A 19,533-nucleotide genomic window follows, 5' to 3' on the forward strand; every position below is an offset into this window, starting at 1 on the left:
TAACTCTAAAAGTAATAAATAGGAAATATGATATATGCTAGTTGGTTTTTGTTTTCAAAAACATATATAAATGTAACAATATAGAGACATACAATCTCTACTATTGCTCTATTCATGGTTTTGGTAGTTTGAATTGTTTTTATATTTTAATAACGTAATACTTTATGTGGATGAGGCATGCTGTGATTGTAATATGTGGATGAGTTATGCAGTAATTGTAATACTTTTTTAAGTCATTGACTGTAATACTTTCTTTCTTTTTTTTCTTTTTTTTTGAGAAAGTGCACAAGTTGAACTATGTTGAAAATTTATAAAATTTCAAACCACTAAACCGATTCGCATCTATCCGCCAAACCGCCAATCCAGTCAATCTACATCCGCTGGATTGGCGGACGGATGCGGATTAATTTTTTCCAATCCGCCAATCTGGCGGACAGATGGCTGATTGAAGGTTCTGTGACCGCAACCGACCCGCACCCCCTTTTCTTTTTGTAATTGTTTTTTAACTTCTTTTTTAAGTGAAGAAATCATCACCATTTGTTGTCAAATAAAATGGCACAGAACAGAAGTAGTCCAAATAAAATCACATGATTTCAAATAAGAACTGGAAAAATCACTAAAAGTGTCATTTATACAAAGCTCACAAAACTTTCACAAATACATAACAACTAAGGATATAAAAGGCTTCCCCATTTCACAAAGCAAATGCATATAGTGCCGCCGCCAACTTTATTTATTTCTAAAAAATTTCCTTATTTTCCTAGTAACTGTAGATGAAATGTTGTAGGCATGCCCATCTCATCACTGCATTGAGAGAGGACACCACTGCACTGAAAAAAATTTGCACAAAGGGGACATCCATAACGGTTATTGTAGTGAACAAAAAGACCAATATACCCCCCACCAACTTGATCAAGCCAGAATCTACCGCTTAGGTTCATTTAAAGTCATCCCCTCAAAAAATTCACCAAGCATTCGGTCAAGATCCTCTGCCGTATATCTGATATACTTCTGGGGGTTCTTACCATTCTCAACCAAAAGCCTGTGACACATTATAAAAACAAAAATAAAATCAAAATCACAAGAAATCAGTCAGTGAAGAGGGCTCTGCATATATAACACAAACATAACATAACATACAGGACAAGCATATTTTGTTTGTGACTCTTTTTTTACCCATATCATTTCATAACATTTTGAGCATATAGCACATTTTAAGTGGAAGAGGTTACCACAACTTTTTCACATAATTTCATTTCAATTTTTAACGAAAACATCACAGGAGACAAATTTGTGCCTTCAAATGCTCCAAAAGAAAAAGAAAGAAAGAAACATGAAGGTTGTGAATTATAAGAATACACACCCAAAGCGTTTGATGAAAGATCTGTACGCTGGCAACAAGACTTCAGCAACTGCAAGCTTCAGAGATTCACGCAACTCAGTGTCAGGAACTGTCCATTGAGACTGTCTTTGATGAAGCTCCTCAAACTGGATATTGAACGTCTTCAACCTGATAGCACAAATTTAGTTTCTCCTCAGCTAAGATTTCTGGAACAGATGAGTGTGGAAATAAAGGATATTTTAGGAAAGATTCAAAATTGACCTGTCTTTAACTATTGTTCTTGAAGCTCCACTACTGTTTCCTCCATCACCACCAACTGAATTACCACTACCCCCAGATGAGTTCAGGCCTGGTACAGAGAGGCACTGCAGAATCTGCCAAAAACCAAAATTAAAAATAAAAATAAAAAGAAAAAGAAAAAGAAGTGGACCACAAATCATGTTTAGAGTGGCTAATTACTATTGAAACATCAACTATACTAACCATATTTCATAGGAAAACTATAGGCTTTTAATTACACGATGGCACATCAGTTTGGGCTTCCAGAGTGAATAATAACATTTTTTCAGTGGAAGGAATGAAACAGAAGAAGCAAATTAGAGACGACATAAAAGCATGATAGATGATTACATAAAGCAATATTCCTATGTTGTTCGATAACACACCTCTAGTGATGATGATAATTTAACATTTGTTTCCCATTCCAGTTGGACATTTTTTAATGCTTTCTAGTTTTTTACTGGCAAGTGGGTAGGGCATGATGCCCGAATGAACAGCATATGTCTACTTTGTATCTGCTAGATCATCTAAAATAGTCTGATCTAATCGCCCTCAACACCCGGATACCAAAGATGGGACTGGAGATAAAGAATGGTGAAACAACTTAAGAATGTGAATGAGGGTGCATGATAGTGTAGCAATGCTTAAACCAAATAAAAAAAAAATTATAAGGTCAAAAGTAGAAGCCAAGGCCCAAGCACATAACACACAGTAGAAGTATGGTTTTTTTTTTTTTTTTTTATAAGTAATAGAAGCACGGATTTCATTTGTGTAACTTCACATAAAAGCAGGACATGAAATGACTACACCACCATACAGAGAGAGCATGGATACCTAGAGAAAACAAGATACAATTTCAAGTAAAACCAACAATAAAAACATGAAGCACCAATGGTAAAAACCAAAAACCAAAATTAATTATATTTTGGGGTATGCATAAGTTGACAGAACAAAACCTTTGCCCAAGCAATCCGCTTATACTGATTTGCATGTTGCTGCACAATCCTCCTGTGTCTTTGGACCCAATCATCTCCTAACAAATCTTTTGCTTCGGACCTAAAACCAACACAATATAAACATTAATACTGTCATGCATACCAGACAAGCTTGCGATGCATTTAAGTTTTAACAAAACATCTGAAACAACAAAAGTGTAAGACAAACCTCCTTACAGATCTGACCATATAGTGAATATTGTTCATTAGAAACAAGTTAGTCAGAGCAGGATCCTTATACTGCTTTGACTTCCCATCCAAATTGGTTTGAAGTGCCTGCATTATTCGCATTGTTACAGAAGCCAACTGAGAATTTGTTTCCCCTCCATTCTCAAATTCTTGAAAAAGTTGCTTCAAGGTTGATTGATAGCTGAAACATATTTAGAAATTCATTCAGGTCAATTTTGTTCAGAGCTACGGATGTGGATACGGACACGGATACGGATACAGACACAAACACGGACACAAGATATGGCAATTTCAAAAAAAATGGGGACATAGACACGGGGGGACATGGCAATAAAATATATTTTTATTTGCTATTTAAATTAATATTACATCCACAAATAATCAATATTAACAAAAACTAACTCTAACTCTTCTTCTTTTCTATTTTTTTTTTTTTTAAAAAAAAACTCCTTTAAATTAACGCTTACAGTTTATATATTTGTTTATGGATGATCTATTAAGTATTTAAATCTAAGAAAAAAATGATCATTATTCAACATTCATCAAAGGCACTAAATAAAATGTGGGAAAAAACAACTTGACATGTCCCTAACGTGTGCCCAAAGTGTTCTCAGCATGTCCTATAAAAATAAATAAATTAAATAAGGGGACACGCCATGTAGTGTGTCCCATACATGTTCCCGAAGTGTCAGCGTGTCCCTGAAGTGTCCGTGTGTCCGACATAGATAAGGCACTTGTTTTGAAGTGTCGGTGCTTCATAGGTTCAGAGAGTCAATGGCAATCAGGAAAAAGAGAAGCTGAAAAGCATACTGATACCAGCTCAGTTAAAAATTTTATATTGAAAAGACCAAGAGAAATTAGGTCCCAGTTGGTTGATATTTGTTAAACTGCATAATCTCTGGTGTTTTAAAACATTTCCCAACATGTATTAAGACCATACATTCCTTTTTTGAGAACAGTAATCCATAAAGTTGACATTTGCAACTTTAATTAAATAAAAGTTCAAAGATTTCTGAATCTTTTAGAAAAGCAGAAAATCAAAGTCATAAAATATGTGACAAAAAGTTGAATCAGGCTGATCGGTTAAACTGAATTCACATTAAGATTTTAAAACCTGAATGACACAATCACAGAAAGGGGAAAAAATCATTTAAAAAGTTAACAAGCATGCATACGCATAATTCAAACATTTAATAAATAAAGATAGTGCTCGAATAGAAACTTTTATAACCTTAATTATTGAAGACAAATAAAGAGCAATATGGATGAAACTGTAAGTCGCCCAAACCCAAAAAAGTATGGAATGGTATATAAGGAAACATAGTTTATTAGACTTACTCAAATAAAAACTTCACATAGTTAATGACATAGCTTGTCAAAGGATGAACAGTTCCATCCAACACAGCAGTTTTTGTTGCATCCTTTTCAACCGCTTCTTCAAAATCACCAAAGGTCTCTTGGGCTGTCTGGGCAAGCTGCTTCATCAAACTCAATGCAGATTCCCTAATTTCACTACAAGCTTTACCTTTGAAAAGCGTTTCAATCTGCCAAGAATTCAGTTTTAATTTAAATAAAATCTGTTTATACACCCCAAGCAGTATAATAAAAATCAGTTTAGATTCTGACACCCACTTTGAACTAGAATGTTCAATTCTCTAATTAAGATTTCTTCTTTGCTGATTCAATGATATATGATAGCTCGATAAATTATTTCAGCAAACTATCGACCATAATTAAACCTGTGATTATATAAGTCAATATCAACATAGGAAGAGTGTAAGCATGGAAAATTTCAGCCAATTACAATTGTCATGTCCTGCAAAGGCCTACAAAATATGACACAATTATTGGCAAATCAAATATTGCCACGTGTTAAAATGATGTTGTAAGTCCTTGGTTAATCAAATTAAACTATAATGATGCAGCAAATAAGTTTTTGACAAATTAAATTAAGTCACTTGTCACATCGAGGTGGTCAAACCAACAAAATTATGGCACACCATTAAAGTGATATTTTGGTATTTATCTCTAAATAAATCAGAGATAATTATCAAAGAAGTCGAAGTCTATTAAGACTCTTCTCCTTCCATTCCTATAAATAGGGGTGATCTCCACCAAAATTTTACATACAATTCTCCATATAATTCTACATATGCAAAATCAAGTTGTAGAGAGAAAAATCTACATCAAGAGAAAGCTAAGCTCTAAAGCCCCGAAGGTGTTTTCTCCAAAGCCTATCAATCTCCATAAAGCATAAAGTTTGGAGATTCAATCAAAGTTTGTCATCAAACTTTGCAAATCTATGGTCGTCTTCTATTAAATTAAAGAGGATTCAAGAAATCTGATTTGGAAAAAAGATATCAAGCCCTCAAGTCAAATTCCTACAAATTTGTCATCTTCTTCATGTTACTTGGAGGAGATTTTGCCATTCGATTTGGGAACAAGTTGTCAGGCCCTCGAATCAATTTATTGAAGAGAAGAATCAGAGGATTTTCTTTGATTAGATATTTTATCAGAGATTGTACTTGTTTTATTTTAAATCAATAAATTTATATTTGTTACTCTATTTTTCTGTCTTTATTTTTGTAGACAAGAAATTTGTGTATACAAAGAGAAAAAAGGCTAAGCCAGTGTTATTAAACAGAACAACGGATAATGGAAGTTTCTAAACTACACCATCAAATGATTTGAACCCTAGTATGAAGATGTTCACCTTTTATAAGCATCAATACGTATTAATGTTTCACAACTGGAAAAAAGAAAAAAGAATGTAAAAAAACTAAAACAAAATGAGCATTTAAGAAGTATTGGGCATAACTTAATGACCTTTACAAAGAACCTAAGAGCCATAATAATATAGGTTTAAGATATAGGCACCCCTTGAAAAGCATCATAATACCAACTCTAAAAGCCAAGATCAATATACCACACTCCCCACAAACCTAAAAATGAATATAACAAAATTGATTACTATTAAGTTGTAACTTGTAGACATTACATGTAGATCACCAATATCAAAAACATTTTACATTATGACATTTTGTATTCACCCTAATTCTCATACCATTGTTTTAGGGAAATAATTTCATACAACTAATTATCTAAGCACTGTGACTAAAAACATAAATTAGCATAAAATTCTACCAGATCCTATTGCTACAGTTTTTAGTTACTTTCTAAGATGTCTATTAATGAGAGAATAAATCAATTTCAGGAAAAATATTGACTTCTTGTCAGTAATTAGTGAACTGAGTGTTTCCTTAGATGTGTAACGTAAACATACCTCGGAGTGAAGTTCTCGCATTATTTCATACATGTCTAAAAGCACAAATAACTTTTCAGGTGATCTCTTGCTTTTGGCAATCGCCTCTCCAAAACTAAGTAGCACAGCAACACTACTTGCTGTAACTTCAGCAAAACATTGATCCCTGAGAGAATCGATGCCTTCAAACATATGATTGCAGACTTTTCGTTCCCCAGCAAACACTAGTTTGACCTGCTTAACATGATTAGATAGTTGGAAGAACATATATCCATATATTTATGAATTCCAATCACAACTTACAGCAATCCGCATGAAATGAATCCAATTCCCAATCTTAGCCTCCAAAACCTCCCACTGCATCTTCTGAACATCATCTTTGCTAAGTTTTTCAACTCCCAATTTGAGAAGGCTTTCTTCCAAAACTGAAGAACGGGTATCCCTGAATGAAAAATAAGATAGTATCATAAATTCATAATATTACAGGATCATATGAGGGTATTTTACAAGGCAGACCAATCCAACTTTGATTTTCCCATATGTATGCATTGCTTCTCTGGTAGTCCTTGTGAATCTTATGACCCTTCAATAAACAGATCGGGAGACTGAATATGGTAGGTAATACAACTATACAAGAGGAAATTCTCACCGGTAAGAGGTTGGGTTTTCTACTCATAAATATGGTAGAAAATAGGCAATAAAATTTGAATCACCATGCAATATATGTATTGAGAAAACAACTTCTTTAGTGGCTTTTGCAAATGGAAGCAACCCAAGATTTCACTCAGCACTCAAACATACAAAACTAGAAAGAAAAAAACTCATTCGTTTGAGAAAAGTTAGAAAAGAATAATAATCATTAGGTGCATTAAACCAACAAAATATGATCAGGTCCATTCTTTTATTTTTAAATTGGCTTCATACTTCTGCACTTTCCTTTTTTGTTATTTTGTTTCTCTGTTTTCTTTTTCACAAAATTTTTCCATTCCCTGGCGTTAGTACAGATCAACATAGTGTCAATTGTTTGAGTCTCTCTTTATTATTGTTTTTCTATGGAATACATATTAGATACTAAAATTTTGTGTTTCCAAGGGAAAAAGAAAAACGAAAAGGAAATACAATGTTCCTGCTTTACTTCTTCATAAGTTTGCAGACAGTTAGGTGGATTTGCATTCTAAAAAGGGTCACCCACTCAAATTAAAGACAATTTCTGTAAAAGAAACTGAACAAAATGGAGGGGGAAAGAAGATAAGTCAATCAATCAAAAGGTTCTTACATCACTCGCTGTTGTTCAGTAGCCCAAAGATGGATTTCATATACCATCCTTTACTGTCATAGTCTTAGCAAATTTACTTTCTGCCCCACCATAAAATGATCCTAGCTTTGCCCCGGGCTTTGAGTTGTGGTGCTGCTTCAGGAAGGATTGGGTCAGGTTGGTCATAAACTAACCGAACAATTATTAGCAAAAGCTCTAGTACAGAATCTTACAATTTGCGATTTGATTCACGATTTCGATTCGCAATTTTTGCAAAATCGATACATATCTATGGGTGAATCTCTAGTGAATCGATACATTTCAATTCACAATCGAATCATGATTCGATCCATGCAATTCTTGAAACTATCATGTCTGATATACTTCGATTATTTATTTTTTCTTTTTTTTTTTGGTTAAGATGACATAATACAACTTCTAACAATGTTTAGTACGAAAATAACCAATATATATACGTGATTTGTCGTTATTTTGGAGATTAGAGAGATTTTAATAGGATTCAATCAAATTCAATCAAACCCAACATGCTTTTAACCTTTTCTTCTGATTTTTTTTCTTAAAAAAAAAAAAAATCATAATGTATCTTCTAAAGATATTTAAGGTTAAAGTAACTTATAATATGAATTATCTATTGCTATTTTATTAAAATAAATATACTTCAATATTACATGAGTGAGGTCAATTAAACATGATGGTTCTACAAAATATTTTTTTAAATAATAAGCATATACACATTTTAAAATGCTTTAAGTTTTAAAATAAAATATTCCAATTAATTTGTTCTTATTATTGGGTCATTATTACTTGTAAAGGTATGTATGCTTATGAAATATCAACATCGTCGTTGTTTTTTTTTTTTTTTTTTTGGGTTAATTACAAAAAAAAACCCCAGGGTTTACATGAGTGAGGTCAATTAAACATGATGGTTCTACAAAATATTTTTTTAAATAATAAGCATATACACATTTTAAAATGCTTTAAGTTTTAAAATAAAATATTCCAATTAATTTGTTCTTATTATTGGGTCATTATTACTTGTAAAGGTGTGTATGCTTATGAAATATCAACATCGTCGTTGTTGTTGTTGTTTTTTTTTTTTTTTTGGGTTAATTACAAAAAAAAACCCCAGGATTTCATGCCTTTTTCAATTTAAATCTCAGGTTTTCAATTTAGACAATTTATACCCCATCCTTCCACTCGTGTTTCAATCCAATCCCTCCGTCCATCTCCGGCTCTATTAGTTAAGGGAAGATTGATTTTGGCGCCAAAGAGTGAAGCAACTTCAATGGACCCATTCAAGAATGTTCGCCCCGGAATCCCATGCAGCTGTTCTTCCCTCCTGCAATCAAAGAAAGAATTACGAGACCCGGGTCTCTTCTTTGAGCTCTTCCTCTTCCTAATCCCCAGAGGGGAACTTAGGAGAGGGCTCCTGCTATCAAATGACAAGCAGGACCACATCCTAAGGGCCCTGATAATACTTAGTATGCACTCCAGCCCAGCTATGCAGTCACACCCCCTATTTTCAGTAGACGAATCCGTCACAAAAACTGTCTAGAAAATCCCTACAAAAAAAAACTTCTTTTTTTTTCGGAGGGAAACTTTCAACCTTTAGCCCCCCTTCAATCATGCAATCAAATCCAATTAACGCAATCCGGGGTTGATGCAAAAGAACATTGCAAATTCAATTCTGAAATCTAGAAAGGAAAGCACTTTCAATAAAAGGATAAGCACAAAAATAATTATTATGTCAATCTCCACCTACCGTTTCCCTTTGCTTTATGGAAAAACTAATGGAATGGAACAGAGATCTATTTGACCTTTCCTTTCTATTCTCTAAAAGCAAAGCAATCAAAATCCCTGTTTTTTTCCCTTTGCAAAAGCCTCCCCCTTGAATGAATGCAAACCCAAATCAAAAACCAAAAATCACCACACCTATAACTAATTAGGCGGAGTTGGATCAAATATCAAGTACCCAAAATCATTAACTCGAGAATTCGACGCTTGGGAATGTTTCAAAAGCACTCAAAATTCCCCAATTAGAGAGAAAGCAACACTTCTTTAGCAGATTGAACACCAGTCAATCCAACAAAACCCATAAATAAACACAAAGAAGAAACAAGATATAAACTTGCTAGTAGAATGTAAAGTAGAGAGAGAGAGAGAGAGAGAGAGAGAGAGAGAGAGACAAAAACACAACACAGAAGAAGAAGATGAAGATAGGGCCTTTTTCTCTATTTTCTCTCACTGGGCCATATGTATGTAGCATTGCTATCAAACTCGTATAAAACAACCAAAAAACAATCTTCTGTTAACTAATAGAGACGGAGATGGATAGGGGGATCGGATTGAAACACGAGTGGAAGGATGGGGTATAAATTGTTGAAATTGAAAATCTGGGGTTTAAATTGAAAAAGATACGAAATCTTGGGGTTTTTTTTGTAATTAACCCTTTTTTTTTTTTTGATCGGCGAAAGTCAGTTGTTAGTAATTAGATTAGCACCTATAGAGTTAGCCTCCCCACCTTTGCAAAGCACAAAGTGCTTACCTCCTACTTCAACTCCCCCTTAGGGAGAGTTGAACTCATGACCTCTTTCTTGAGACTAAGCCCTCAGCAGAGTCATGGTGGTCAATTAGGCAAGGCCTAGTTGATAGGGATTAAGCCCTGTCAACATTGTTGTTAAATTATTATTACTTGGAAAATTAAGAGTTTGTTTTCGTTTACTTTCTTTATTAAGAATGGTTGATAAATAATATCTAAAAAAAAAGAAAGGTAAAATGGTGACCTTACATGAGAACTTGTGTTAATTTCTTACGGATTAGACCACATGATCATCATTCAAAATAATATTTTCATTAATTTAATTCTAAATATTTTATATTTATAAGATATATTTAACATCAAAGTGTGTAGATTTTATTTTTTAAAAGTACTTTAGAAAAAGTGACCGAATCTTACGATTCACAATTCGATTTCACGATTTGACAACTACGAGCAGAAGTAATAGGCATGTGCACCATAGCTGCCATTATATAACCTACATAACACAATTTCTCAAACACCAAAGCATAAATATTGGGCCTGTTTGGTATTGTTTTTGTTTCCTTTGTTCTCATTTTTCATTTTTATTTTTAGTGTTTTCTAAATAAAAAACAATGAAAATTTCGAAAACACACATTGTTTTCCTATTATTTTCATTTTGTGTGAAAACGCTTTTTGGGGCTTCTTAAAACATGGATTGTTTTTCAGAAAAATTTTCCGAAAACAATTCACCAAACAAGTTTTTGTGTTTTCTAAATAATGAAAACAAAAAATGAACATGATACCAAACAAGCCCAATGCTAAAAAAAAAATAAAATAATTCCAGAGAAAAAGGAATAATGCAATGTATTCCTAGACAAAATTCAATTGCAGAAACGATGAACTCATCTGTAAATGTCCAAACCAATGAGTAGTAGTGGACACATAGGACCAAGAGTGTCAGATCTATGTGCCCAAAACACCAATCATCAATAGGGACCAATTCCTCATTTGGGAACATGTTATTTTTGTAACTTTTTGACTTTTTACGAAAAGATGTGCAGAAAAGTAAAGAGAGTGATGTGACAACTTAGTAGTTGTTTGGGATGTGCTATATAAGTGCATTTTTTGACTTTTTGGTTAAAAATGTAGAGAAAAAAAAACGATGTATATTTGGGATAACTTTTTGACTTTTTACGAAAGAATGTGTAATAAAATATTATAGTAAAATCAAAATGACAATTTTATCCTTTTGACTTTTTGACTTTTTGGGTAGTTGAATTCAAATAATTTTGCCTTAGTGGCTTCCCCCACAAGCTACCCTTAAATAGTATAGATTTTTTAACTTTTTTAGTAACTTTTTGACTTTTTGACTAAAATATGTAGTCCCTAAACGAGTTAGTAAGAGAAGTGGCTTATTTAAGCTAGTAGCAGATCCCAATTAATGCAACCTAATTATTCTATCATATTGATTCATCTATTTCATTGAATACAATCCAGTGTAATAAATACCCACAAAAAACTTAGGCCATGTCTGTTTGGATGGACTGGATTAGATTGGATTAGCATTTTCATGACTAATAATCCTAAGACTACGAATCTTTTGGATTGTGTATCCTATCTTATGTTTAGATTGAGTTAGGATTATAAGGAGAGACTAATAGCCCAAATTTTGGCTTAGTCCTCCAATTTATATCGCACCCCTCTCTGTAAGATTGAATAGTCCATATATGGATACCATATCTGGATGGATTGTTAATCTGTATTTCAATTGTTTAACCAAATATCAGATTCATAATTTTATTAGACCATTAATCTAATCTCAAACTCATGTCTACCCAAACAAACATGGCCTTGGTTCAAATATCACACCACATTGGATACAAATGGAGATCTTTACCTGTATATTTTCAGCAATTGCTGTTGGTGACCAGCTTTAACCATTTGTTGGGCTAAATTATGTAGCAATGGTAAAATCCGAGGTAATATGAGAGTAGGAAGCGTGTAAACAGCATTTTCCAGGTTATGGTTGTGGTGTTCAGTGTGACTATTCTTGCCATTAGAATTTCCTTGGTTTCCTGGTGATTCTGGTGACGGCCGCAATTCACTTGGGAGGCATTCAAAAAGACGTTCAGGTTCCACCGGTTTGCTGAAGACACAGAAATAAAAATAAAATAAATGCAACTTACTTGAAAAAGTAAAACAGCCAGAAATGTACTAAAGCGTAATAAATGGGTGACGTCTCAAGTAAAAATATACGGGTGCCTCTATTTACGCACCACATTTGGTCTCAAGGCACATCACTTACTTAATGCACACAAAACACAATTTTAACTTTATTATTTTTGCTCAATACACACCATCTATTTTCAAATATACCTAAAATATCCTCATCTTCTTCAACCATCCCACCAATCCTAACCCTAACCCTAGCAGCCGCCGCTGCCACTTGCCGCAGGTCGTCGCCTCTCCCTCCTTCTTCTCCAGCGAATCTCTGAGAGAGGAATGTGAGATGGAGATGGGAATGATTGCCATACTATTGTGTCTGTGGTTTGAGCATTGGGGACGGAGAGTCAACAGTTGGTGGATTTCAAAGAGTATTTCTTGGGGCGTTATTCTAAATCCATAGGTTATGTGCACTTAAATACTCAAGTGGATTAGTCAGGATTCAAATCTTTCACTCCCCATTTTGTAAACGAACCATATCGATTTGAAAGATCCACATGCCTCGAATCCTTAAACCTAACAGAGCCTTAGGGAATTTGTGGGTGTTTGTGTGTTTTAGTTATATCTCAAGGATTAGTTCTTAGCATTGTGTGTCTGGTGAGCAGCACCTAGTACAGGCGACCTATTGTTATCTATGCCTGTACATAATAAGTGGAGTCTGCTGTCTCTTGTTCTCAGATCCCCTCTGTTTTCTATAATCAACTAGATAGTGTCTGTGATGATTTTTGGACCATGAATCACATACACTACTTTGATATATCCTTTCTATATTTTTTTGGGTCTTTCATGATTTTTTTGGGATAATTTATTTCTGAGTGTTGCTTGTATTGTATACTACTGCATTTTGTCCTACTAAGTTAACTCTAAGTAAGTAAGTGATCTCCATCTCAAAGGCTCTGTTCTTGGCAACACATAGGATCAAAGAGAGTCAATCTTGAATTTGAAAAGTCGAATTTCATTCAACAGGGAGAAGGGTTTGCATAGGGGAAACGGGTCGCCAGCGAGGTAGGGAGGTTGTGAGGGTTGCGATAGTGGCTGGGTTTCAGTGACGGTGGCCGGAGGTAGAATCAGGTAGCGGAGAGTGGTGGTGTGTGTGTGTGGGGGGGGGGGGGGTATTGATATTCTTTTATGGTCATTTTATGTAAGGTTATTATTGTAATAAAAAATAATCAATTAATGGTGTGCCTTGAGAAAATGTGGTGTGTAAATAGAGGCACCCAAAATATACACATATTAAATATAAAACGTATAAATTAATAACCTCTAAAAAGGAACAAGTTCTGAAAATCCGATTAAACCACAAAGTTGGTGAGACAATACCACAACAGACCCTGCTTATGCAGAATTAAGCATGGCAACATTTGTAAGATAAGAAGCAGTTTCAAACTAAGAATAGTAGCACATAACCAAATTACATGCAATATAACTTCTTGTCAGTTAATGACCTTGATGTGATGATTAATAATTATTTAAGTGTTAAACAGAAATCAGAATGTGCAACACATTCCTGACATGCATAGGATGTGGTATTAATGGAAGACATAAAAAGCATATAGCGCGAGTCGTGACTGAGTCACCAAAGTAGTTATCCTAGACAAAGCAGAAAAAAAAACAGGATTCAAGTCAACCCCTACTAGTTGGGATGAGACTTTGTTGAGTAGAAATTGGTGGGAAATGGAACAATAGATTACAAATATTTTCCAGCACCAGAGACACAACACAACAACACCATTAAGACATAAACAAGAAGGAAAAAGAAAGCATAATCAACAAAGCAAGAATAAACCTGTAGGATGACAAGAGTTGCTTGAACTCCTCTTCCAACTTTGAAATAGCCTTAGAAAGTAAACTATTTGCATGGTTGAGTACCCCATCACTACTCTTAAAGCTTTTGTTGTTGCTGAAAAATCGAATGCTGCTTCTTAACTGCTCGATTGCTTCAAGATAACTTTCCAGGTCTTCACGAGGACCTTTAAGTATTTTAGCCTCCACCTTGATGTTGGAATAATAGAATATGTAAAATAAATTGATGTATTATTATTGGTTGATGTATTACAAGATTGATAAATTACAATTCCTATACAATCTATATATAGAAGAAAATGTGGTAGTAGGTGTAGTGGAGGTGATAGTGGGTTAGGTGAAGTGGAGTGTGTGGTGAAGTGGAGGTAGGTGAAGTGGAGTGTGTAGTGGAGTAGGTGAAGGTAAAGATGGGAAATTCTAACAGCCCCCCGCAAACTCAAGGAGGAGAGAAACTAACCAACTTGAGTTTGGAGAGAGTAACAAAACAAGAAAATACATAAAAATAAAAAAGGATAGGAGACACTGTATGGTCGTGTCAGACCGTTGGTGAAGACACTGTAGGGGGTGTCATAACGTTGTAGAGGACACTGTATGGTGGTGTCAGACCGATGTAGAAGACAGTTTATGGGGTCATGTCGGACCGTTGTAGAAGACAGTTTATGGGGTCATGTCGGACCGTTGTAGAAGACAGTTTATGGGGTCATGTCGGACCGTTTGTAGAAGACAGTTTATGGGGTCATGTCGGACCGTTGTAGAAGACAGTTTATGGGGTCATGTCGGACCGTTGTAGAAGACAGTTTATGGGGTCATGTCGGACCGTTTGTAGAAGACAATGTTGTGACAGTTTACGGAGTCTTGCTGGACCCTTGTAGAAACTAACCGGAATCAATGTCGGGACAGTTTACAGAGTCTTGTCGGACCCTTGTAGAAACTAACCGGAATCTATGTCGGGACAGTTTACAGAGTCTTGTCGGACCCATAAAGGAACTAACCGAAATTAATGTCGGGACAGTTTACAGAGTCTTGTCGGACCCTTAAAAAATGCACCCTCAAAAGGTGTGCCCAATTTTTCAAAAGGCGTGCCATCAAAAGGCGTGCCCACTTTATCAAAAGATGTGCCAGACATGATGATGGCGAGGCACGTGGGCGCCTTGGCTTGCGCACCCGTTTGTCGGCTGGTGGCAAGAGGCGCGCGATGCGCGTGGCTGCCTCGGCTATAAGACAGAGGCTGAGGCTGAGGCTGAGGCAAAAACACCTGTGAGAGATATTCTGAGAGAGATTTCTGAGAGAGATTCTGTATAACACTCTGTGGCCCAGAAAATGGCTTCGTCTTCGTCTTCCCGTGGACTGCTCACCCTCTTTCCCGACCTCAACGAGTCAACAAGAGAGAGAACTGGTGCGGTGGCACTGGAACCTCAACCAAGCGCCCCGGAGTTTGCTCCGTTGAACTTTCCGATGCGGTCGGTGGAGCAAAGAATGGCAGCGCAGTCGGATGTGGAGGCCAATCAGTATACTCTGAAGGCATGTGTGGAAAGCATGACGGCGGTCACAAATTTGTCGAACCGGCTGCAGAGCAGGACAAATGAGGTGCAGCATTTAAACGCCCAACTGGCTCTGCTCCAACGCATGTATAAGGATGCGCGAGCAGAGATAAGCGTGCTGAAAGCGGAAAACAAGGAGCTGAAGCGGAAGGCCACCGTGATGTTCCGATTTGGAGGGCCGCCATATGCTGCAGTGGAGGAGTATGGGGGAGTGAACGTACTCGGTAGCGTGGAAAACACGGAGGCAGCACCGTCAAGGGCCGCGCAGGACGGAGGCAAGAAGAAGAGACCGGCGGCAGAGTAGAGACGAAAAATCCCACTGTTCCAATTCGTGTTTTTTTTTTTTTTTTTTTTTTTTTTTTTTTTTTTCTTTTTTTTTTTGTGAAGTGGTGTAAAATGGTGATCGGGGTGAGCCCCGACATGAATAAAATAAGTTGGTGTGCAGTTGGTCTTCTTCCTCTTTTTTTTTTTTTTTTTTTTTTTTTTTTTTTTTTTTTTTTTTTTTTGGCAAAGAAATAATAATGAAAAAAAAAAAAGATGAAAAAATAAAGTGAAAGAAAAAATAAAAAAGAAAGAAATAATAAGAAGAGAATCACGTGGGTTGCTTGTAATGGAATCAGAGAAATGATGAAAGTGGGTTTAGTGGATAGAAAAAGGGATGAGAGAGAGAGGGAGTGGATGGAATTAAAAAAATAAAAAATAAAGAAAAATAATGTTATCAGAAAAGGGCATGTGCAAAGCTGTGTCGTGGGCTTTGCAAAAAGTGTGGTTTATAATAAAAAAATAAAGTGTGGTTTTAAAGTAAGGGTTGGTGGGTGATAAAAAAAGAAAAGCTGGGTTTTCAAACGATGGAGGAAAATAATAAAAAAAAAGAAAAGTTTCCCAAAGTTAACCCAAGAGTGGACAGTTTTGCACAAGCCCGAGATTGTCTTCTTTCTATGGGAATTACTTTCGAAAATGTTGCACAACGCTATGGTGTTACAAGGCAAGAGCAAGATCAAGGCCACTGTGAATCTTGCTGGACTTTCAGCACCACAGGGGCTCTGGAGGCAGCTTACAAGTAGGCATTTGGAAGAGCAATCTCTCTATCAGAACAGCAGCTTGTGAATAGAAAGCGATGGGAAATAATAGTAAGGATTTATCAGCAGATCAGCAGCGTGGTCATGGCGGTGGTAGTGCAGTGGTGGCTGAAACCGCGAGTGCAGTAGGGAAGAGAGCCGGCTGATGCTGACTTCTGCTCGATTACCATTGATGGAAGTTCGGACAAAAATATATTGCAGCAGCGGTGGTCCACGGACTGCACAGGAGAGAGATTGTGAGAGTTTTGTGCTTGGACAGCAGCTGGGGAGGAAGCACATGCAGAGTGATCAAGGTATGTGTAGAGGTCCGGCGGGCGGCCAAGGCGAGACTGCCGCCCGCCGGTGAAGCAGAATGACTAGGTTGTTAACCTTGCTCTGATACCATGTAAAATAAATTGATGTATTATTATTGGTTGATGTATTACAAGATTGATAAATTACAATTCCTATACAATCTATATATAGAAGAAAATGTGGTAGTAGGTGTAGTGGAGGTGATAGTGGGTTAGGTGAAGTGGAGTGTGTGGTGAAGTGGAGGTAGGTGAAGTGGAGTGTGTAGTGGAGTAGGTGAAGGTAAAGATGGGAAATTCTAACAGAATATCAGCAATGGTAAACTAGAAACATATATAACAATAACAAGCTATGAAGCACGGACACCTTTCCGGAGGTTATGTACAGATTTCTGACACGTGTCAGACACACTGGAGAGAGCTGGACACAGTGGGACACGCTAAGAACACGTTGCGGGACACGCTAAAAACATGTGTCGGGACACGCTGAGAACCCTTTTTCTTTTTCTTTTTTTTTTCTTTCTAAAATAACATACCTAAGATTGATAAATTTGACAAAATTAAATATCTGATGTAAAAATAAATATTAACTATTAACAAATATAACATCTATCAAATATATAAAATTATATATTTTGCTCGTGTCCCCAACTTGTCATATCCTACATTTTTCAAGTAAATAAATGTTTGAGTGTTGGCTATGTTTATATCAAGTAGTTATTATACACCTTCAACAAATTTCAATTTATCATTTAAATGCTTTGAAGTTGACAATGTTGTTTCTGCTAATTTCTTAGAAAGGTGCCACAACTGTACACAATAAAAATAAATATTGAAAGAATATTGAGCAATCAATGTATTAAATAACCCTAGCACTAAATAAATGACAGACACAAGCATGAACATTGGATAATCCATAAAACTGACCTGACGAAAAAGATCAAATTGATCCAATATAACCTCTGCAGCCTTCAAAGTCTTATCAATGTTCTCATGAGCTTTCCGAATTGCATGTGTCCTAATCTACAAAAACCAAATTTAAGTAACATCGTAAGAACAATAAGAACAAGGCAATGTGAGGACGAAAGTAAGCCTGACACAGGGACAAGATCAAGCAGAAAGTAGGCCAAAGGAAACCCCTACTAAAATCTGTTTGGTAGCTAAGAAAATGTAGGGGGAAAAAATAAACTAGACTAGTAAAAACTTACATTGACTGCAACAACAATCATCTAGAGTAAGCCTATTTAAGCAAGTACGGCTGGGCTTTTCATTTTTAGGAACCAGAAACAAAATATCACAATAGATTTTCTTTTACTTTTCCGTTTTCAAAAGCAAATAATCAGAGAGTGAGCTAATCAAATCAAATCAAACAAACACGTCTTTTTCTAGGAGAAAAATTGCTTCACCCCCTTATATACTATCACATTTGTGTTACTTTACCGTTAAAATGTCAATTTAGTTCATTTGAACCATAACCTAACAAAGTTCATATTTTTTTTTACAAGAATATGACGTCTACCAACACACCCATGGTTGAGTGTATTGATTCACTTTGCCCTTTGCCACATAGTTTGAGACAAAATAAAAATAAAAATTAACCAAATTGTTTCAAAAACACAACCAATTTGTTTTAAAAATATTCAATAAAGCATAAAATAAATAAATAAATAAAAATAATCGTAACAAAACTACTACTTGAGAAGATGGTTAAAAGCTGATTATTTGACTTTTTTATTTTTTTTAAAAAAACGTATAAAAAATGTGAGAGATGATATGACTTAAAAGCTGACTGATGAGTTTTAACCATCTTTTCAAAATGGTGAAACAAATCAGACGCACAAATATTTTATACATTTTGAGATAAAGTTAACTAATGGGAACAGTTTAAGTGGCAAGTGAATTTCCCCCCTAAAACTAAAGTAGATTAAAAGATACTGAATTGGGTTGGGATTTTTCTTTTCGGTTGAGATTCCCTTATTTTTCTCAGCAACCAAAACATGAGAAAGAAAATGAATTAGAAAATGAGAAAGAAAGAGGGGACCTGAGTGGGACGCATGGCGGTCTCGAGAGCGGAGAGGCGGTGATCGAAGGAGCCAAGGACGGAGACGGCGGAGTCAGTGATGGATTGGCTCTTTAGCAACGACTCTCTCATCATGGCCGCCCTATCACTCAGCACATCAATACCCACCGTTGGAACCCCCATTTCTCCTCCACAATTCTCTCTCTCTCTCTCTCTACTGAGTTTTGTTTGACAGTTCTTACAAGGCAATTCTGATCTAGAGAGAGAGAGAGAGAGAGAGAGAGAGAGGAAGAAGACGACTTGTTAGTTGAAGTTTCTTTGTAGATACAGATAGATATAAGTATTATATTAGAAGATAGATTCGTTCCTTTTTGACAGGGTGTGTAGTGTACTGGTGGTCGGTATGGCATGGCATGGGCATAAATCGGACTCTCAGGTCTATGTTCCCATTCAACATGATGTCTCCAATGAGTCAAGTCAAGGAAAGCTCATTTTAACTACCACTTCGATCATTTTAACTTCCACTTTTTATTTTCATCACAAATTTATCTTATTTTATTCTTTATTTTTTATTTTATAACAATAATTTATCTTCTACTTCTCCAACTCTAACCCTAATTTCTTTAACAATCATATTGAATTTTTTTTTTTTTTTTTTTTAACTGGTGTTCTAAGTAACGTCAATAGCCGCTTGAGATAACTTGGTCTCACAA

The 19,533-nt window shown here is 35.6% G+C and overlaps 1 protein-coding gene across 1 annotated transcript; it reads right to left on the reverse strand.

Annotated features, from left to right (window-relative positions):
• Positions 1–569: 569 nt before the first annotated feature.
• On the reverse strand, positions 570–19,361 carry LOC114261534 (exocyst complex component EXO70A1). The gene is made up of 12 exons (XM_028201808.2): positions 18,842–19,361; positions 17,728–17,823; positions 13,874–14,079; positions 11,762–12,010; positions 6,371–6,509; positions 6,089–6,301; positions 4,144–4,349; positions 2,786–2,986; positions 2,578–2,677; positions 1,604–1,716; positions 1,364–1,510; positions 570–1,042 (listed from the first exon to the last, which is right to left on the reverse strand). Exons 1-12 carry the CDS (start codon positions 19,001–19,003, stop codon positions 925–927), a joined length of 1,950 nt encoding a protein of 649 aa, XP_028057609.2. The 5' UTR covers positions 19,004–19,361; the 3' UTR covers positions 570–924.
• Between the last annotated feature and the right edge of the window lie 172 nt (positions 19,362–19,533).

The sequence above is a fragment of the Camellia sinensis genome, chromosome 8, assembly GCF_055761805.1.
Source record: "Camellia sinensis isolate YWXY chromosome 8, ASM5576180v1, whole genome shotgun sequence".
Lineage (NCBI taxonomy): Eukaryota > Viridiplantae > Streptophyta > Magnoliopsida > Ericales > Theaceae > Camellia > Camellia sinensis.